This window comes from Cupressus sempervirens, chromosome 9 (assembly GCF_028749045.1).
Source record: "Cupressus sempervirens isolate cs-2001-9-10 chromosome 9, ASM2874904v1, whole genome shotgun sequence".
Classification (NCBI taxonomy): Eukaryota; Viridiplantae; Streptophyta; class Pinopsida; order Cupressales; family Cupressaceae; genus Cupressus; species Cupressus sempervirens.
Genome location: NC_143126.1, coordinates 328481314 through 328494968, shown reverse-complemented (window position 1 = coordinate 328494968; position 13655 = coordinate 328481314). Strand labels below are relative to the sequence as shown.

Genomic DNA, 13655 nt, shown 5'->3' with positions numbered 1-13655 from the left:
GTCACTATTGCAGTACGAGATCAGCAGCTCATAAATGAGCAGGCTCGGCGAGATGAGCTTCGTAGGGAGCGAGATGCAGTGAGGCGAGAGGCATCTCATCATGGTGCGTGCACTGCATATTATTATGTTCCCTACAAGAGTGTGGTGTCGTCGATGCAAGGGCTTCCTGATTACTCAAAGCAGGCAGGTAGGTCAGGGGGTGCGATACAACCACCAGATAGGAGACAAGCTCCACCACCAGGGCCACCACCAGCTGGAGAGGGTGCGAACCAATCAGAGGCTGTTTATGGCAGTTTTTACATTTTTTATTGTACATCATGTATTCTTGAGACAGATATCCAGATTTTGGATCTCACACTTGTATATGTATTGAGACACATTGATATATATATATGAGATACTAGATTTGATCAACAGATTTTGTGTAGTCTCATTTTGATGGATGTTTCAGCATTTTAAGTTTTCATGTGATGTTTCAGTTGTGGTTTCTTGCCCATGTGTGTATTGCTTTGATGTTTATGTGTATATGCTCATGTATCTCTCTAGTGTATGATGTTTTAGCTCTCATGTGTATGATACAGACTTATGTTTTTGAAAATATGTGACACTTGGATAGATTGAATGTGATGTTTAGATTAATCCCTTGTGATGACAGGATAGCAAAAGCAGAGATGAAGCGAAAGATCAAGAAGATGAAAAGACATGATAAAGAAGAAAGCAAAGAAAGATGTGAAAGCAGTTAGCTGATATATCCGCAAAAGGATGAAGGGAGAGCTCTCCCCATATGTATGAATATAAAACTAGACTACTTCAATAGCCACTCACTTCCATCTCCTAGCCTAAATGATGACGAGGAAAGTTACTGATGATGTAGGTTGGTGGGACCACCAACGTCCTTCAATCCCTTGTTGAAACCTTCAACCAAGACAGGTGCTCAACAAGGGTGAGGTATTAGGAAGTGCGCAGGAAGCTTGGGCAGCACGCCCAAATTTGTAAAGGCCCAAAAGTCTTGAAGGGAGGGAAATGCTTAGTGGCTAAGTGGCCAATAGGAATAGAGTGCTCGAAATTATCGCCCTAACATAGCGCTTAGGATGGGGAGCTTGAGAATTTAGGAGATTGTAGGGCATGCGGGTTAGTGGCAATTTGGAGTTATGAAATCGAATTTTGCATGACCATGATTAGTAGTTAGTGGATAGGTTAGTAAGATAGATAGATTCTAGAAATATGCGGTAAGGATTGAATAGTTAGTAGTTGTATAGTATTATTTAATCAAGTATTTAAAATGATTTAGATAATGTTGTGGTTAATAGTTAATAATAAATTTGTTAGTCAAGAGTAGGATAGTAGTATTAGTTTTGTTTGGGATATATTACAATCCAGTTAGTATGTTGATATGACTAATTTGGTTAAAAGGAATTTAGATAATTTAAATGGTTGATAGTCTTAGTCATAGGATATCAATAGTATGTGAATTATGAGTTTTAGAATGTTAAGGTATTGGAGTAGAGTTGTTTTAATATTGATAGGAATAAAAATTGATATCGAAATGAATGGTACTAAGGTGGCCATGAATTAACCAATATACATAGTAATTGTATTTTACTTCTATTATCATCTTCATATAAGGTCTCGATATATAGGGGCTATATGACGCTAAACAATAATCTATTGGACTCAACATTATGTTGCATAGTTCAAGTTGTAAGTGCGAAGATGTAATTGTCCTATGTATACATATAAACATAATTAATTGTTGATGCTATTGATAATTGGTTTTACTAAAACAAATCATTTAACACCCACATATGATTGTAAACTTGACATAAGTTTAATTGAATTATGTTACTACCCACAAATTGGTACACATATCAACTTTTACATCCATGTATGTAACATGTATACAAAGGTCCTTTGTAGATATAGATTGTGAACCCTGAAATTTTTATAGCTTAAGTATTATACACAAACACACCTTCCTACAATTCAATAACTTGTAAATAAATTTGTGTCAATAGATGCAAGCCTTGGCAACATGTGCCCTTGATGACTATGGCCTTGATCATGACTAATATGAATAACCTTGTAGTAAGGACATCGTCGGAATAAAATTATGATTAGGTTACTGAATACGTTAGATACCCAACCCTCTGATTTTCGAAATGTACCTAAATATATATATATATAAATTTTTAAAAAAAATTGTTGTGTTTTTGCCCTAGAGATTTGGGCATGACATCCCAAGTAGAAGAAACATTGAACTAAAATTAAACCTTCACTAAACCAAATTTTGTGGCAGATTTTCAAAGGCCAAGAGTGCAAGCAAAATGTGAAGTAGTAGATGACGAGGAAAGTTAACATATAACTGGAAAAAATAGGAGTCTACAACTCATGAGAGAGAAGGAAAACCAAAGTGAGGAGAAGAAGACGAGGAAATACTATTTGTGGAGGAGTGGAAAGGACGAGATGAAAAGGATCCTATCAAGATGTCTCACTAGAAGATAAAGCACAAAAATTTTCTCTGTCAGAGAAAGGAAGAGACATAAGAGTTAAATAATATAAGAAGCTAGTAGAAGGCAACAAGAAAGAGAATTAAATAATATACTAATAGAGGTAAATGGGAAAGCACATAGAATATCCAATGAATATCTCAGCTCAATATGAAATGATAATATTGAGATCTCCACTAACAATATTAAATGCTTCAATCCATGTAGTAATTTATTGAATGCAAATGATTTTCGAATATGTTGAATTTTTATGAGTAAATGTAGAAGGGTGTTCAATGAGACTCTTGTCACACAATCCACCATATCCTAAAAAATTCCAACCAAAGGCCCAATCTCAAGCCTTTAGTGAATTATCAAACATTCTCAAGATGTCCTTCAGAAAGAAACAAGTTGATGATAGAAAACCAATGTCCCAGGCTACTTCAATAGCCACTCACTTCCATCTCCTAGCCTAAATGATGAACTCCATGATACAAAGAGAAATAACTTACTAAAGTACTTAGTGGCCAATAGTCAAAGGGACTGATTCATTCATATCAAAAGTGGTGTGAACATTGGCGGGGAAAGCTACAAATATGAAGAATTGATAAAGAACATAGACTAGAGCAAGGTCCTCCACCACTTGCTGAGAATAGTGAAACCATAGGTCAAGACACCATTATTGAAGAGGAAATGTTGATAACTATATTAGAATAGTTAAATAAAACTTAGTGATAGGGAAAAAAAACTCACAATTAAACAACTAGACACGAGCACAAGCACAATGGTAGGGGAGAGCACTTCAAAACAACCACCCAACGGCCCACTACAAAATATAAAGGAAAGCTCAGGAAAAAGGTTCAGAAAAAAAGTTGCAAGAGGAATTGAGCACCAGAAAAAGATATTAGCGAATCCCCACACTTCAAATGCATTTAGCAATTGTTGCTCAAAAAAGAAGAAAGGATGCTTTGGTACATTCTCTATAAGTGCACTTCTTATTCAAGCTACAAATTTACAAATACAATAGAGCCTCCAAAACCAGCAGTGCTAATATAAAGTCAGTACATAAAAGCAAGCTTCGAGAGATAAACAAATGGTCTGCTACTCTAATTGAGAGATTTTACAATTACACAACAAACACAAGACCAATGCAGAATTGCATTCAAGAAAACAAGAGATACGTTGTTCACCAAAAGTTACCCCCATATTTTGACACGGACTGGGGATTAGTTCTTGTGTCTGCAATACGCAAGGTAAAAAATAAGATAAATAGAATTGTTAAAGAATAGAGAAGATGCAAGATTTAAAGCTAAAGCAAGAGAGATTTTTTCAATTCGGGAACCAAGTAGAAGTTATAGGTGGAGAAATGCCCAAGACAAAATAAGCTACAAGAATCACCACAGATTGATGTGAAGGTGGGATGCCATCTATTAAATTGGCTTTAACTTCATGAGCAGCACAATGTTCAAATTTGAGAGTCAAGTATAGAAGAGAAAAGTGCATAACTTGCAATTTTTTCTAAGGCAGATTCAATGTCAAATTTAGGCAGATACAAGAGAGGGAATGGAGGGAGTTACATAGAATATGATTGGAAGAATAAATTGCAAGATATAAAATGTGAATGGGGAAGAGTGGAGAATTTGATTTCATGTTATGTGCAGGTATGTGAGAGGTGTGTTAATTTTAAGGGGAATTTTTTTGGGGGGTCTTTAGAAGATTTAGGAAGTGGTTTTTGGTAAGCCAACTCTGGCTGCAAATACACCGGGTTGCAGGTATGAGAGCAGATCAATAATCATTTGAATTGAGAATGTAGGTCTGTGAGAGAATAAATCAGATGGAAATGTTTTGAAACTAATAGGCTCATCATTTTGTAATGCAAATTTGTTTTGGGTTTTAATAAGAATTTCTGATGTTTGTTGAGTCAATTTGCTGTCCATTTTCATCTGTTTTTGGTGTTATATACTTCAGATTGTGTCAGTATTTCAAGTGCTAAATGAGACAGGTTTTAATGGGTTATAATTCTCTACATCATCTACATCAGCATTCCAACACCTCTATTATTTCTGTGTCTCGAGCTCCATTGAGCCAATCTAAGAGCCTAATTGCTAACAAAGATTTAAATCAATTGTTATAGAAGGTCTGAATAGTGCTTCTTAGCACCACCTAGTGTTACCTACATAGCCATATATCAAGCAGACATCTTAAATAAGTAGAAAGATTCCATCTGTACTCGACAAAATTACCCCAAGTGGACTAATTTGCATGTGTAGCATTGTCATACGTCCCAAGACTGACAACTAATAGTCGCTCTCAAGTATCTAACACTAAACCAAATTTCAGATTCTAGTTTTTGACTCTCATACACAACATCTCATATCTTAAGTCAACATAAATTTCTCAGTTGTCATTCACTGCTATACATTACAATAACATAATTTTACAACTTACATTTTTTCTTATAAAATTAAACACTAAATGTTGTATTCAAAGTCAACAAGTCACAAATTCTTCTTCAGCTGAGTGGAAATTGAGACATATCTTCCTTCATCTTTTTGCTAAAGCACAACCATTTGGGTGCAAACAAAACACTGAGGCTTTGATCTTTGTGCACTCGAACCTTTCTTCTTGTCACATAAGAGACATGAGTATGATGAAGGGGTGACAAAGAATTGGGATCAAAATCTTGAGCGTTCCAACTTAGGCACTACAGTTGCACAGCTTGCCAAAGTTCTTATGGATGAGGCAGCTTATACGCATGGCACAGCTTGTGGGAGTGACACTCCAATTAATTGTGGTTCAACTGAAATTGAACCAAATGTTGACTTTGATGCTTTTGATGAATAGCAATATGAAGACTTGAATATTGATTATAAGTTTCAGTGTGTATTGACATTTTGATTTGATAAATCATTGAACTGTGAATTTATGAGTATTTTCATTTTTTACAAATGATGAGTATGAGGCATGAAAGATTCCTGATAGATGCCCTTGCTGATCTGTTGTAGTTTTTAAATTAATAAACTATATTTTCCTGTGATTTCTTTGATGGTCTTTGAGAATAGACAGAAGTTGTGGAAGGTTTTGTTTTTGTTTGGTGTTTTTTGATAGTCTTCACAATAGTAATGAATAATGAACAATAAACATGAGAGGAGACTGAAAATAAATAAGAACATAGAGTCAAATCAGAATTGCTATAAATTTAACCAGGCAGATTTCTAATTTATAAAGCCAAATAATAAATCCAATGCAGTTCCAAGGAGCTTATATCCAACAATGATGCCAAACTGCTGCAAATGGCAGCCGTAAGACTGCAAGGAATCACGTCCCAACTGAAAAAATCAATCTGTAACGCTGAAACCATAAATCTGCAACCTGAATCCACAATAAAGAATGGTGTACTCTATCCCTGATAGCAATGCACACTGTCTGAAGAATCCAATGCCAATAACTGCTGAGGGCTACGTCCCAGCCAATCCAGAACCTGGGGTTTGCGTCCCAGATGAAGAATTGCTCTCTCAGAGCCAATTCACAAAAACAAGTTTTTCAATATGCAAAAGATAATAAGAAATTAGGTCTCCATCTCTTTATATCCCCTTCCAACTGTAAATCGAACTCTAAAGGGAAATTACACTTTGCCCTTTAAATAAAATATAATAAAATAACATTTTCCCAATTAAAGTCGTCCATGCTATAGGAAAAACATTACGTTATTAAAATTCCATAGCTGAAGGCACCAAAAAGTCTACAGATAGTAAAAATCATGTATCATAATTCGAGACCTTTCCAACGAGCTATAACACATAGGTCTACCTGATTAACTGAAGCCAAAATCCCCTTATTACTCCAAAATGGTTATATTATTAACCTTATTTTAATTTATTTAATCACCAACTTAGGAAATATTTAAATATATTAAAATATTTCCCAAATGGTCCCAAAAGGCCCAAAATGACCAATCAAACATGAATCTGACCTTGTCGCCTGTCTGTGACTGATGCCGGACAAGATGTGTCAACTGGTAGTCCATCCCTAAAATCTAGGGATGCTCCTAAAAAGTAGGAGACAGCCCCAATCAACCAAAATTGAGTCCCAATGACTCCCCTGCTGTGTGCACCTCTGAGAGAACTGTCACTGAACTGGGAGTTCCTCCTAAAAAATAGGAGATGCACTCTAAGTCTCCAAAACGTTCGCCGAGGTCTCCAAACGCCTCCTAGACCACTCCTAGTCAATCCCTACAAATTAGGAATCCCTCCTAAATTGTAGGAAACTGTTGTCTACTGCTCCAAACTATTTGGGAAGCTCATGCATGACTCTTAAAGTCCCTGGGTTGGTTCCCTCTATGCTCTGCTGGCCTATGGGAACCAGATAATAGACCAACCCTGCTAGAAATGTTGTCACTAAGGAAGGGCAGAAATTTGGGACATGACAAGGCATTTATTAAATTTGTTCATAGGCAATTACAATTATCACTGCTTAAAAAAATTATAGTATATATATATACCCAAGTCTTAAAAATGTCATATCATTATGACCAGTACCAGTACCCAAACCTGCACCTATACCAGCACCAGTAACTTAGCATAAACAACCCCCCAAAAATTGATGACACAACTACAAGTGACAAAAACTATCTAAAGTATGTTAGAAAGGAGTGGGAGACAGAGGCCCATCATCAATCAGAATGTAGCATTGTGCACGCAATTCTTACTTTTGGTCTTTTTTCACATTTGATCTTGTATACCCTATTAGAATTTTTGTATGGATCTAGTTTGGTCAAAATCTACTCTCCAAAAGTAGATACGGTCAGCGTCCAAAATGGATTTTGCTGTTAATCAATATGCCTCCTATCACTATAGCATATCAATTACTAATTGCTTGTAACCTACAATTTTGATGAAATGCCACTGTTAAAAAACAATGCATCGATAGTTCTAAGTTTGTGTCCGATATTATGCATAGACTGTATAATTGGAGTGTGTGGAATCTAAATGCTTATTTCAATCCAAAAACCCTATAATTGGCCCAACTAGAAAACAAACTTTCGTTAGATTTTCCAGCAAATAAACCTTATCCTGATTGGAAGATTCCACCGTACATGAACATAATAGCAGCCAATATGTAGATAATTTGGTAGAAAATTAACCAGAGCATTAATTAAAACTTCAAACATGGAATGTTGTATCAATATTTCGAATAAACCTCCACAAAAACAATGTAGGGCACAAATCATTCAGTTCAATCATTATCTTCCAGTATAATCACTAGATCAGCTGGAAGGGTTTTCATTGATAAAGCTGATTACCAAAAGGAATTTTGTCCTTTGGTTAAAAATTGAGCCATGTTCAACATCTCAAAACTGAGTTTGTGAAAGTAAAACGTCCAAAATCTTTCTCTTCTCAAAAACTCCCTTTATACTTTTTGGGCAAAGAAAACAATTTCCTCTTATATTTTTCTTTATTAATATTTCTTTTTGCACTTGAGTCACCACCTTGAGCTTAAAATTATATCTCACTTCAAGAAGTTTTTAATTTAATATTAGTGCACTTTCAATTATAAAACAAAGTTATTTAAAGCAACTAAATGTTAAATTATTAAATTATTTTGATTATCAAAAGGGGTTTGTGCCCTATATTGTTATTTGTATCTAGACTGAAAACCTCCTTTGTTTGTGGTTTTGCTTTGATAGCAATTTGCAATGGAACAGATCCCCAATCAAGAATGATGCATGATGTCATATATGGAGAGGAAAATGATATTTAAAATAATTGAGTTTTCATTTTAGACACTATTATGAAGCTTGATGTCAAAAAATGTCTAACCTACAATGATTTTATCAGGTATTTGTTGCATCTTCAATCTCATCTTGTTCTCCAAGAGTTTGAATATGCAATTAACTGCTTCTCATTTAGGAAAGGTCTACTTAAGATCAAATATCCACAATTGAGAAGGAAATAGTCTAATAGTTGGCTTCAACGAGGTCAAGTTGGTATCTCCTACTGTTTATGGCAGTGCAGCTCCAACAACATCGTCCATGTGTTGTTTTTATATTTCCATAAAGCTTTCAAGTGAACAGAACTACATCTTCTTTGATGAAACAATCGATATGGTTTGTGAATGTCAAAGAAAATTCTCAAGCCTATGGGACCTACAAAAATCTGCAAAAAGTTAAGGTTTTAAGCTTCTCAGCAAGAGAAATAGATAAATATCAAAGACCCAAAGGTTCTAATGTGCTACTTATGTTGAAGAGTAGAGTACATATCATTTCTTTTTATGAATTTGCCAAGTAACCAGCATTAAGCCCAAACAATGCAGTTCACCACTTTATGTGGATCCCAGGTACAGAATGGTTTGGGCATTAATACCTGATTTGAAAAATTCAATTGTCCCAGAGCTTCAAAAATATTGCAAACCTGAAAAAGAAGACAATTAAAACTCAGAATTGAAAAGTCCAGACCAAATGGAAAAAGTCCAGCATGCCCAAAAAAACCAGATCTAGATGGCCGTGAGTAAATCTGTCTAGATTTGGTAACTGAGTTTGGGTATACAAAATGTATAGACAAAATAAGTACCCAACATAAAGAAGAATGCCAGAGGTACCAATCAAGTACTTGTAAGAGAATGGAAATCTCTAGGGAAGAGTATGAAAATGTAGGCTAAAGAATTGCTGCATATCTTTGAGAGAAGAATTAATCTTTTCAATAGTATACTGTCCCAATGCTTATATTTATGAGGCCATCACTCCTACAAACCATTGATAGTTTAGTTTAGTAAACGATCGTTAACACACTCAATAATCTAAACTGGGGCAATAATTTAGGCTAGTAAATACAGCGTAAGATTTCTAGGTCTTACTCTTGATTTTTTAAAAGCAAATTTTCAGTTTGTTTGGATAATATCCAAGAGACATACATCATTGAAATGTATTAATTTGGTCCACCAAAGATACAACAATAGAAAAAACTCAAGCTTCTCTCAACACAACAGAATGAATCCAAAGATAAATATCTCCTGATTATTTGAGTAAATTGGAAAATGGCATTTTCACTCATGATCTCCAAAGAGGACCAAGTTAATTAACAAAGAGTTGTTATGTAGAGTAGGACCACATATCCGTTTCTTAAACATCTACAAGAAAACCTTTTATTTAACTGTAACACAAACAACAAACTAAGTATTTAGGCTTTCAAACTGTGAGATTTTTGCCCATGTAAATCCATCAAACAGATGAACAATTTCCGTAGTCATTTCTTACATCAGAATCACACTGAGGGGGAATTCCAGAGTTTTCTAAGTAGGTCATGCAAAGAAAATTTAGGAGCCAGTTTCCTGTATAATGGTTCCATGGAAAACAACAAATTCTATTGTGCTTAACCATTTCAGAATTACAATAAAAAACTGCCAGTAATTAATTGAGGAAAAATAAATAAACTTTGTAAGCTGTCTTTATCACAAGGATTCCCAAATAACTAAAGCTAGACCACAAATCTCTAGCCCCCACTACAGCCCATCCCTTGAAATTATCCGTTCTGAAAAAAGGTGCTCTAAATTTTGGGTAAAGACTTAATTTTATGCAGTTTTATGTGTTCCAAACTTTCCTGTGATGCATGGGACTAACGCAAAAAAATTCTCTGCATATCTTTTTAAGCCAGCACTATCATGACCATTAGTAAACATTTATTATTATTGACCTTTTTCTCTCATGCATATTGATAGATATCACATGGCAAACTCACGAAGCATACAAGCAACTTTGAAGAGTCTTTGTACCAGAGAGGAAGATGAGAATACATCAGCCTAGAGACTCACTGGCTGTGTGTTCCAAAGAAGCAAAGCTATTGAAGAATGTAATGCCATATAATTAATTTTTACTTTTATTCTTTTTTGCAAAATTTCTCTCTATCATCTATCAGTTTCCAAATGAGAGAGCTCCAAGCTTGACACACCATAACTTGTGTTAATTTACAAAGCATACTTAAAATGCACTCTAAAGTGCTCTTTAGTTCTCTCTACTCATATGTTTGTTCCATTCAAAGGATGTATGGCAAATCTGTAAGGGAAGCCAACTTCAAGCAAAATCGCATCAAAATCACAATTAGATTTTTCAAATCAAAACTGAGATAATGTAAAGGACAAATGGAAAACCAGCAAGGGAAGCCAAACTTTAAGTGAATTATGTTGATCTCAAGTTATATCTTTCGAAAAACATCAAGGTTTTGCATATAATGATAATATTTTTTCAAAGATAATCACCAAGCTCTAAACTTTAGGTACAGTCACACAAGTTTCATGAGGATATCTCACTACATCCATCCTGTGTCAGCATTAGAAATTACCATAAATGTTGCAATGCTTTATAGAAGGGCAACATGTTTCTTGAATAAGGAATTATAAAATTAATTCAGAATTCAAAGCTATGGGATGGAAGCATAATACTTAATGTGACAATGCAGAACATAATAAGAAGAATTGCACGGATAACAGTTTTCCTTTGTCTATGTTGAAAGTTTCTGGTTATTTGTCCCACAGTGAAGAGTTTATGTAGATATAAATATAAATGATCAATGTCAATACAATTTGCACACATATCACTGTTGCTGTCCGCCTCACTGTTTCATGAATTGTTAGCAAGAGATAAATGCTGCTGAGCAAGATTATTGTTTGTCACTTGACAAAAAATTTCAAATATTAATTCTCCATTTAGATGCATTTTTGATGAAAAAAATCATTACATTCATCAATATTTACTAGAGTTAGTAGTAAAATCCATACCACTAAATAGATCGGTAATGATCTGTTCAGGTAAGCAGCTAGCGAGGCTATTGTACGTCAAAGTTCATATAGGGTACATAGGTCAAATTAATTTACATAGAATTGTAAAAGAAGACGACAGATGTAACAAACAAATGTTTGCTAACAAAAATGACATACCTGATACATCTTCCTTGCCCCGCAATTCCTGCAACACTTGCTTCGCCTCTCGCATTCGCCCTTTGCTAACAAGCCACCTTGGAGACTCAGGTAGGTAGAAAATTGTTAAAACCACATATGCTATGGATGGAATGAACAAGACAGCTAACATTAATCTCCAGTTTGGGCTCTCCATCAATGACATTCCAAAAACCATACAGTATGACAAGAACATTCCACTGGAACCAGACATTTGCGGAAGGGTATTCAGCTTTCCACGCGTATCTGAAGGCGCAATCTCAGATATATAAGCCGGCACAAGGGTAAGGGCCAGTCCAATCCCAAAACCATCCAAGAGCCGGGCCAAAAGTAATACATACACATTTGGAGACCAAAACATCACCAGTGCACTTACACTGTAGAGCAAAGATGATACAATCAACAAGGTCCGGCGTCCAATCCAATCTGATACTGTTCCAGCGAATGTGGTAAAGATTGTGGCCCCAACCAGCGACATAGCCACAACAAGGCCTTCCATGGTAGCACCCAGAACGAATTCTTTTTTTATATACAGCACAGCTCCTGAACAATCAGATCCACAAAGGTTAGCTGACCCATTGACACATCACAAAGCTAATGTTCAGTCACAATGATTACATTGCAAAGCTGGCTAAGTACACCAAAAAAGTAATTCAGTCCTCCAAGGATGATTATATTCATCCCCAAACACGTTAACATTTTGCCTTCTAACATGAGTTTGCAGTTAAAAGCTAATGACATATAAATTCAGCACAATCATACAAAACTGGAAGTGCCCAGAACAAATTCGTTTTTACTAAATAGCACAGCTCCTGAATCAATCATATCCATAAAGATTAGCTGACACATCACAAAGCTAATGTTGATCTAAAAAGATTCCATTGCAAAGCTAACTGTGGTACAGCAAACATAAAAGTTCAGCCCTCAAGGATGATTTATTTCGGCCTCTAACACGTTGCCTTCTAACATGTGATTGCAGCATAGCTATTGAAATCTAAATTCAAGACAACCACACAAAACTTAAGTCTCCAGAACGAAGCTTTTGTAATATATAGCAATGCTCCTGAATCAATCAAATCCAAATTGACTAGCAGACAAATCGAAACATTACACAGCTAACGTTCATCGTCAAAGTTTACACTGCAAAGCTAGCCATTTTCCACTTCAGTGCTCCAAGGATGATTTATTTCAGCCTATGACACGGTTTCTTCAAACAAATGTTTGCAGTCATAATCTGATGAAACCTCAAGCTAATGAACAAAAACTGTAGACCTCTGTCTGATAATACTACATAATCAATCTTCTAACCTAGTAGATGCACTCTCATGAGATTCTGCACTAAAATTTAGCCTAGAGAGCAGTTCAAGCATCCCCCTCTCATCTCATCTCATCTCATCATCCCAAAGAAACGAAGTGCGCAACTTCAAATAGATTTTTCAAATTCACACTTATATTCTGGAATCTAAAATTTTCAATCATAAAGCAGAATACCCTTTATTCCCAAATCCTCATAGTTTGGAATCGAAAAGCAAAGAGGCAGCAGTACATAAACATCATGCACTGACCTGCTATAGTGGCGTTGTCCCATCCTTGCAGCATGTTCCCGATTGAGGCCGCAAGTGCGACTAGCGCTGCTCCTCTGGCTTTCATTTTCACTTACAGATCGTCTCTTCCAATCCGAACTCAATAATCTTCACCTTCCACGGCCAAAAGCTGTGGCAATCAAACAAGCTACAGTAGGATTTCCCCAGAAATGCATCGAGAAGATACAAGCTGAATCTCCCACAGGACCCGACAAAAACAGCACCGTCGAAAATTTCAGACCATACAGCTCACTTGAGCTCACCCATTAACCGATTTAATTATTCTAGTGTCAGTCTGCTTCATCACACTCCGCTACCTATTAATAGTCCCCAGATACTCTTGTAAAATAAAAGAATATTTTACTCTTTCCTCCATTTATTTTAATCTATTATTAGAGGGTGAAATTACGTTGGGAACACACTGACAAATTGGTATCCCCTGTCAATGATCCTCGAGTCATGTATTGATTCTAGGACGCGCACTGTAACACAGTAAATGTGAGCGCAAAAACATGTTTTTTACAATAAATCAATCATCATCAGTTTTACTAATAATGTAATCTAATAATAAAATACCAATAATGTAAAAAACTAAAAAAATTAGAAAATGCCCCATTATTCAAGCAAATTTCTCTTTTGG

The 13655-nt window shown here is 35.6% G+C and overlaps 1 protein-coding gene across 1 annotated transcript in view; it reads right to left on the bottom strand.

Annotated features, from left to right (window-relative positions):
- The window catches only part of TMT2 (tonoplast monosaccharide transporter2), a 52138-nt gene extending 38828 nt beyond the window's left edge, over nt 1-13310 (bottom strand). Inside the window, exons 1-2 of the mRNA XM_089800020.1 lie at nt 12998-13310; nt 11415-11975 (exon numbers count right to left, since the gene is read on the bottom strand). Of these exons, the coding sequence (XP_089656146.1) occupies nt 11415-11975; nt 12998-13082 (646 nt within the window). The 5' untranslated portion in view covers nt 13083-13310. The remainder of the gene's footprint in view (nt 1-11414; nt 11976-12997) is intronic.
- Between the last annotated feature and the right edge of the window lie 345 nt (nt 13311-13655).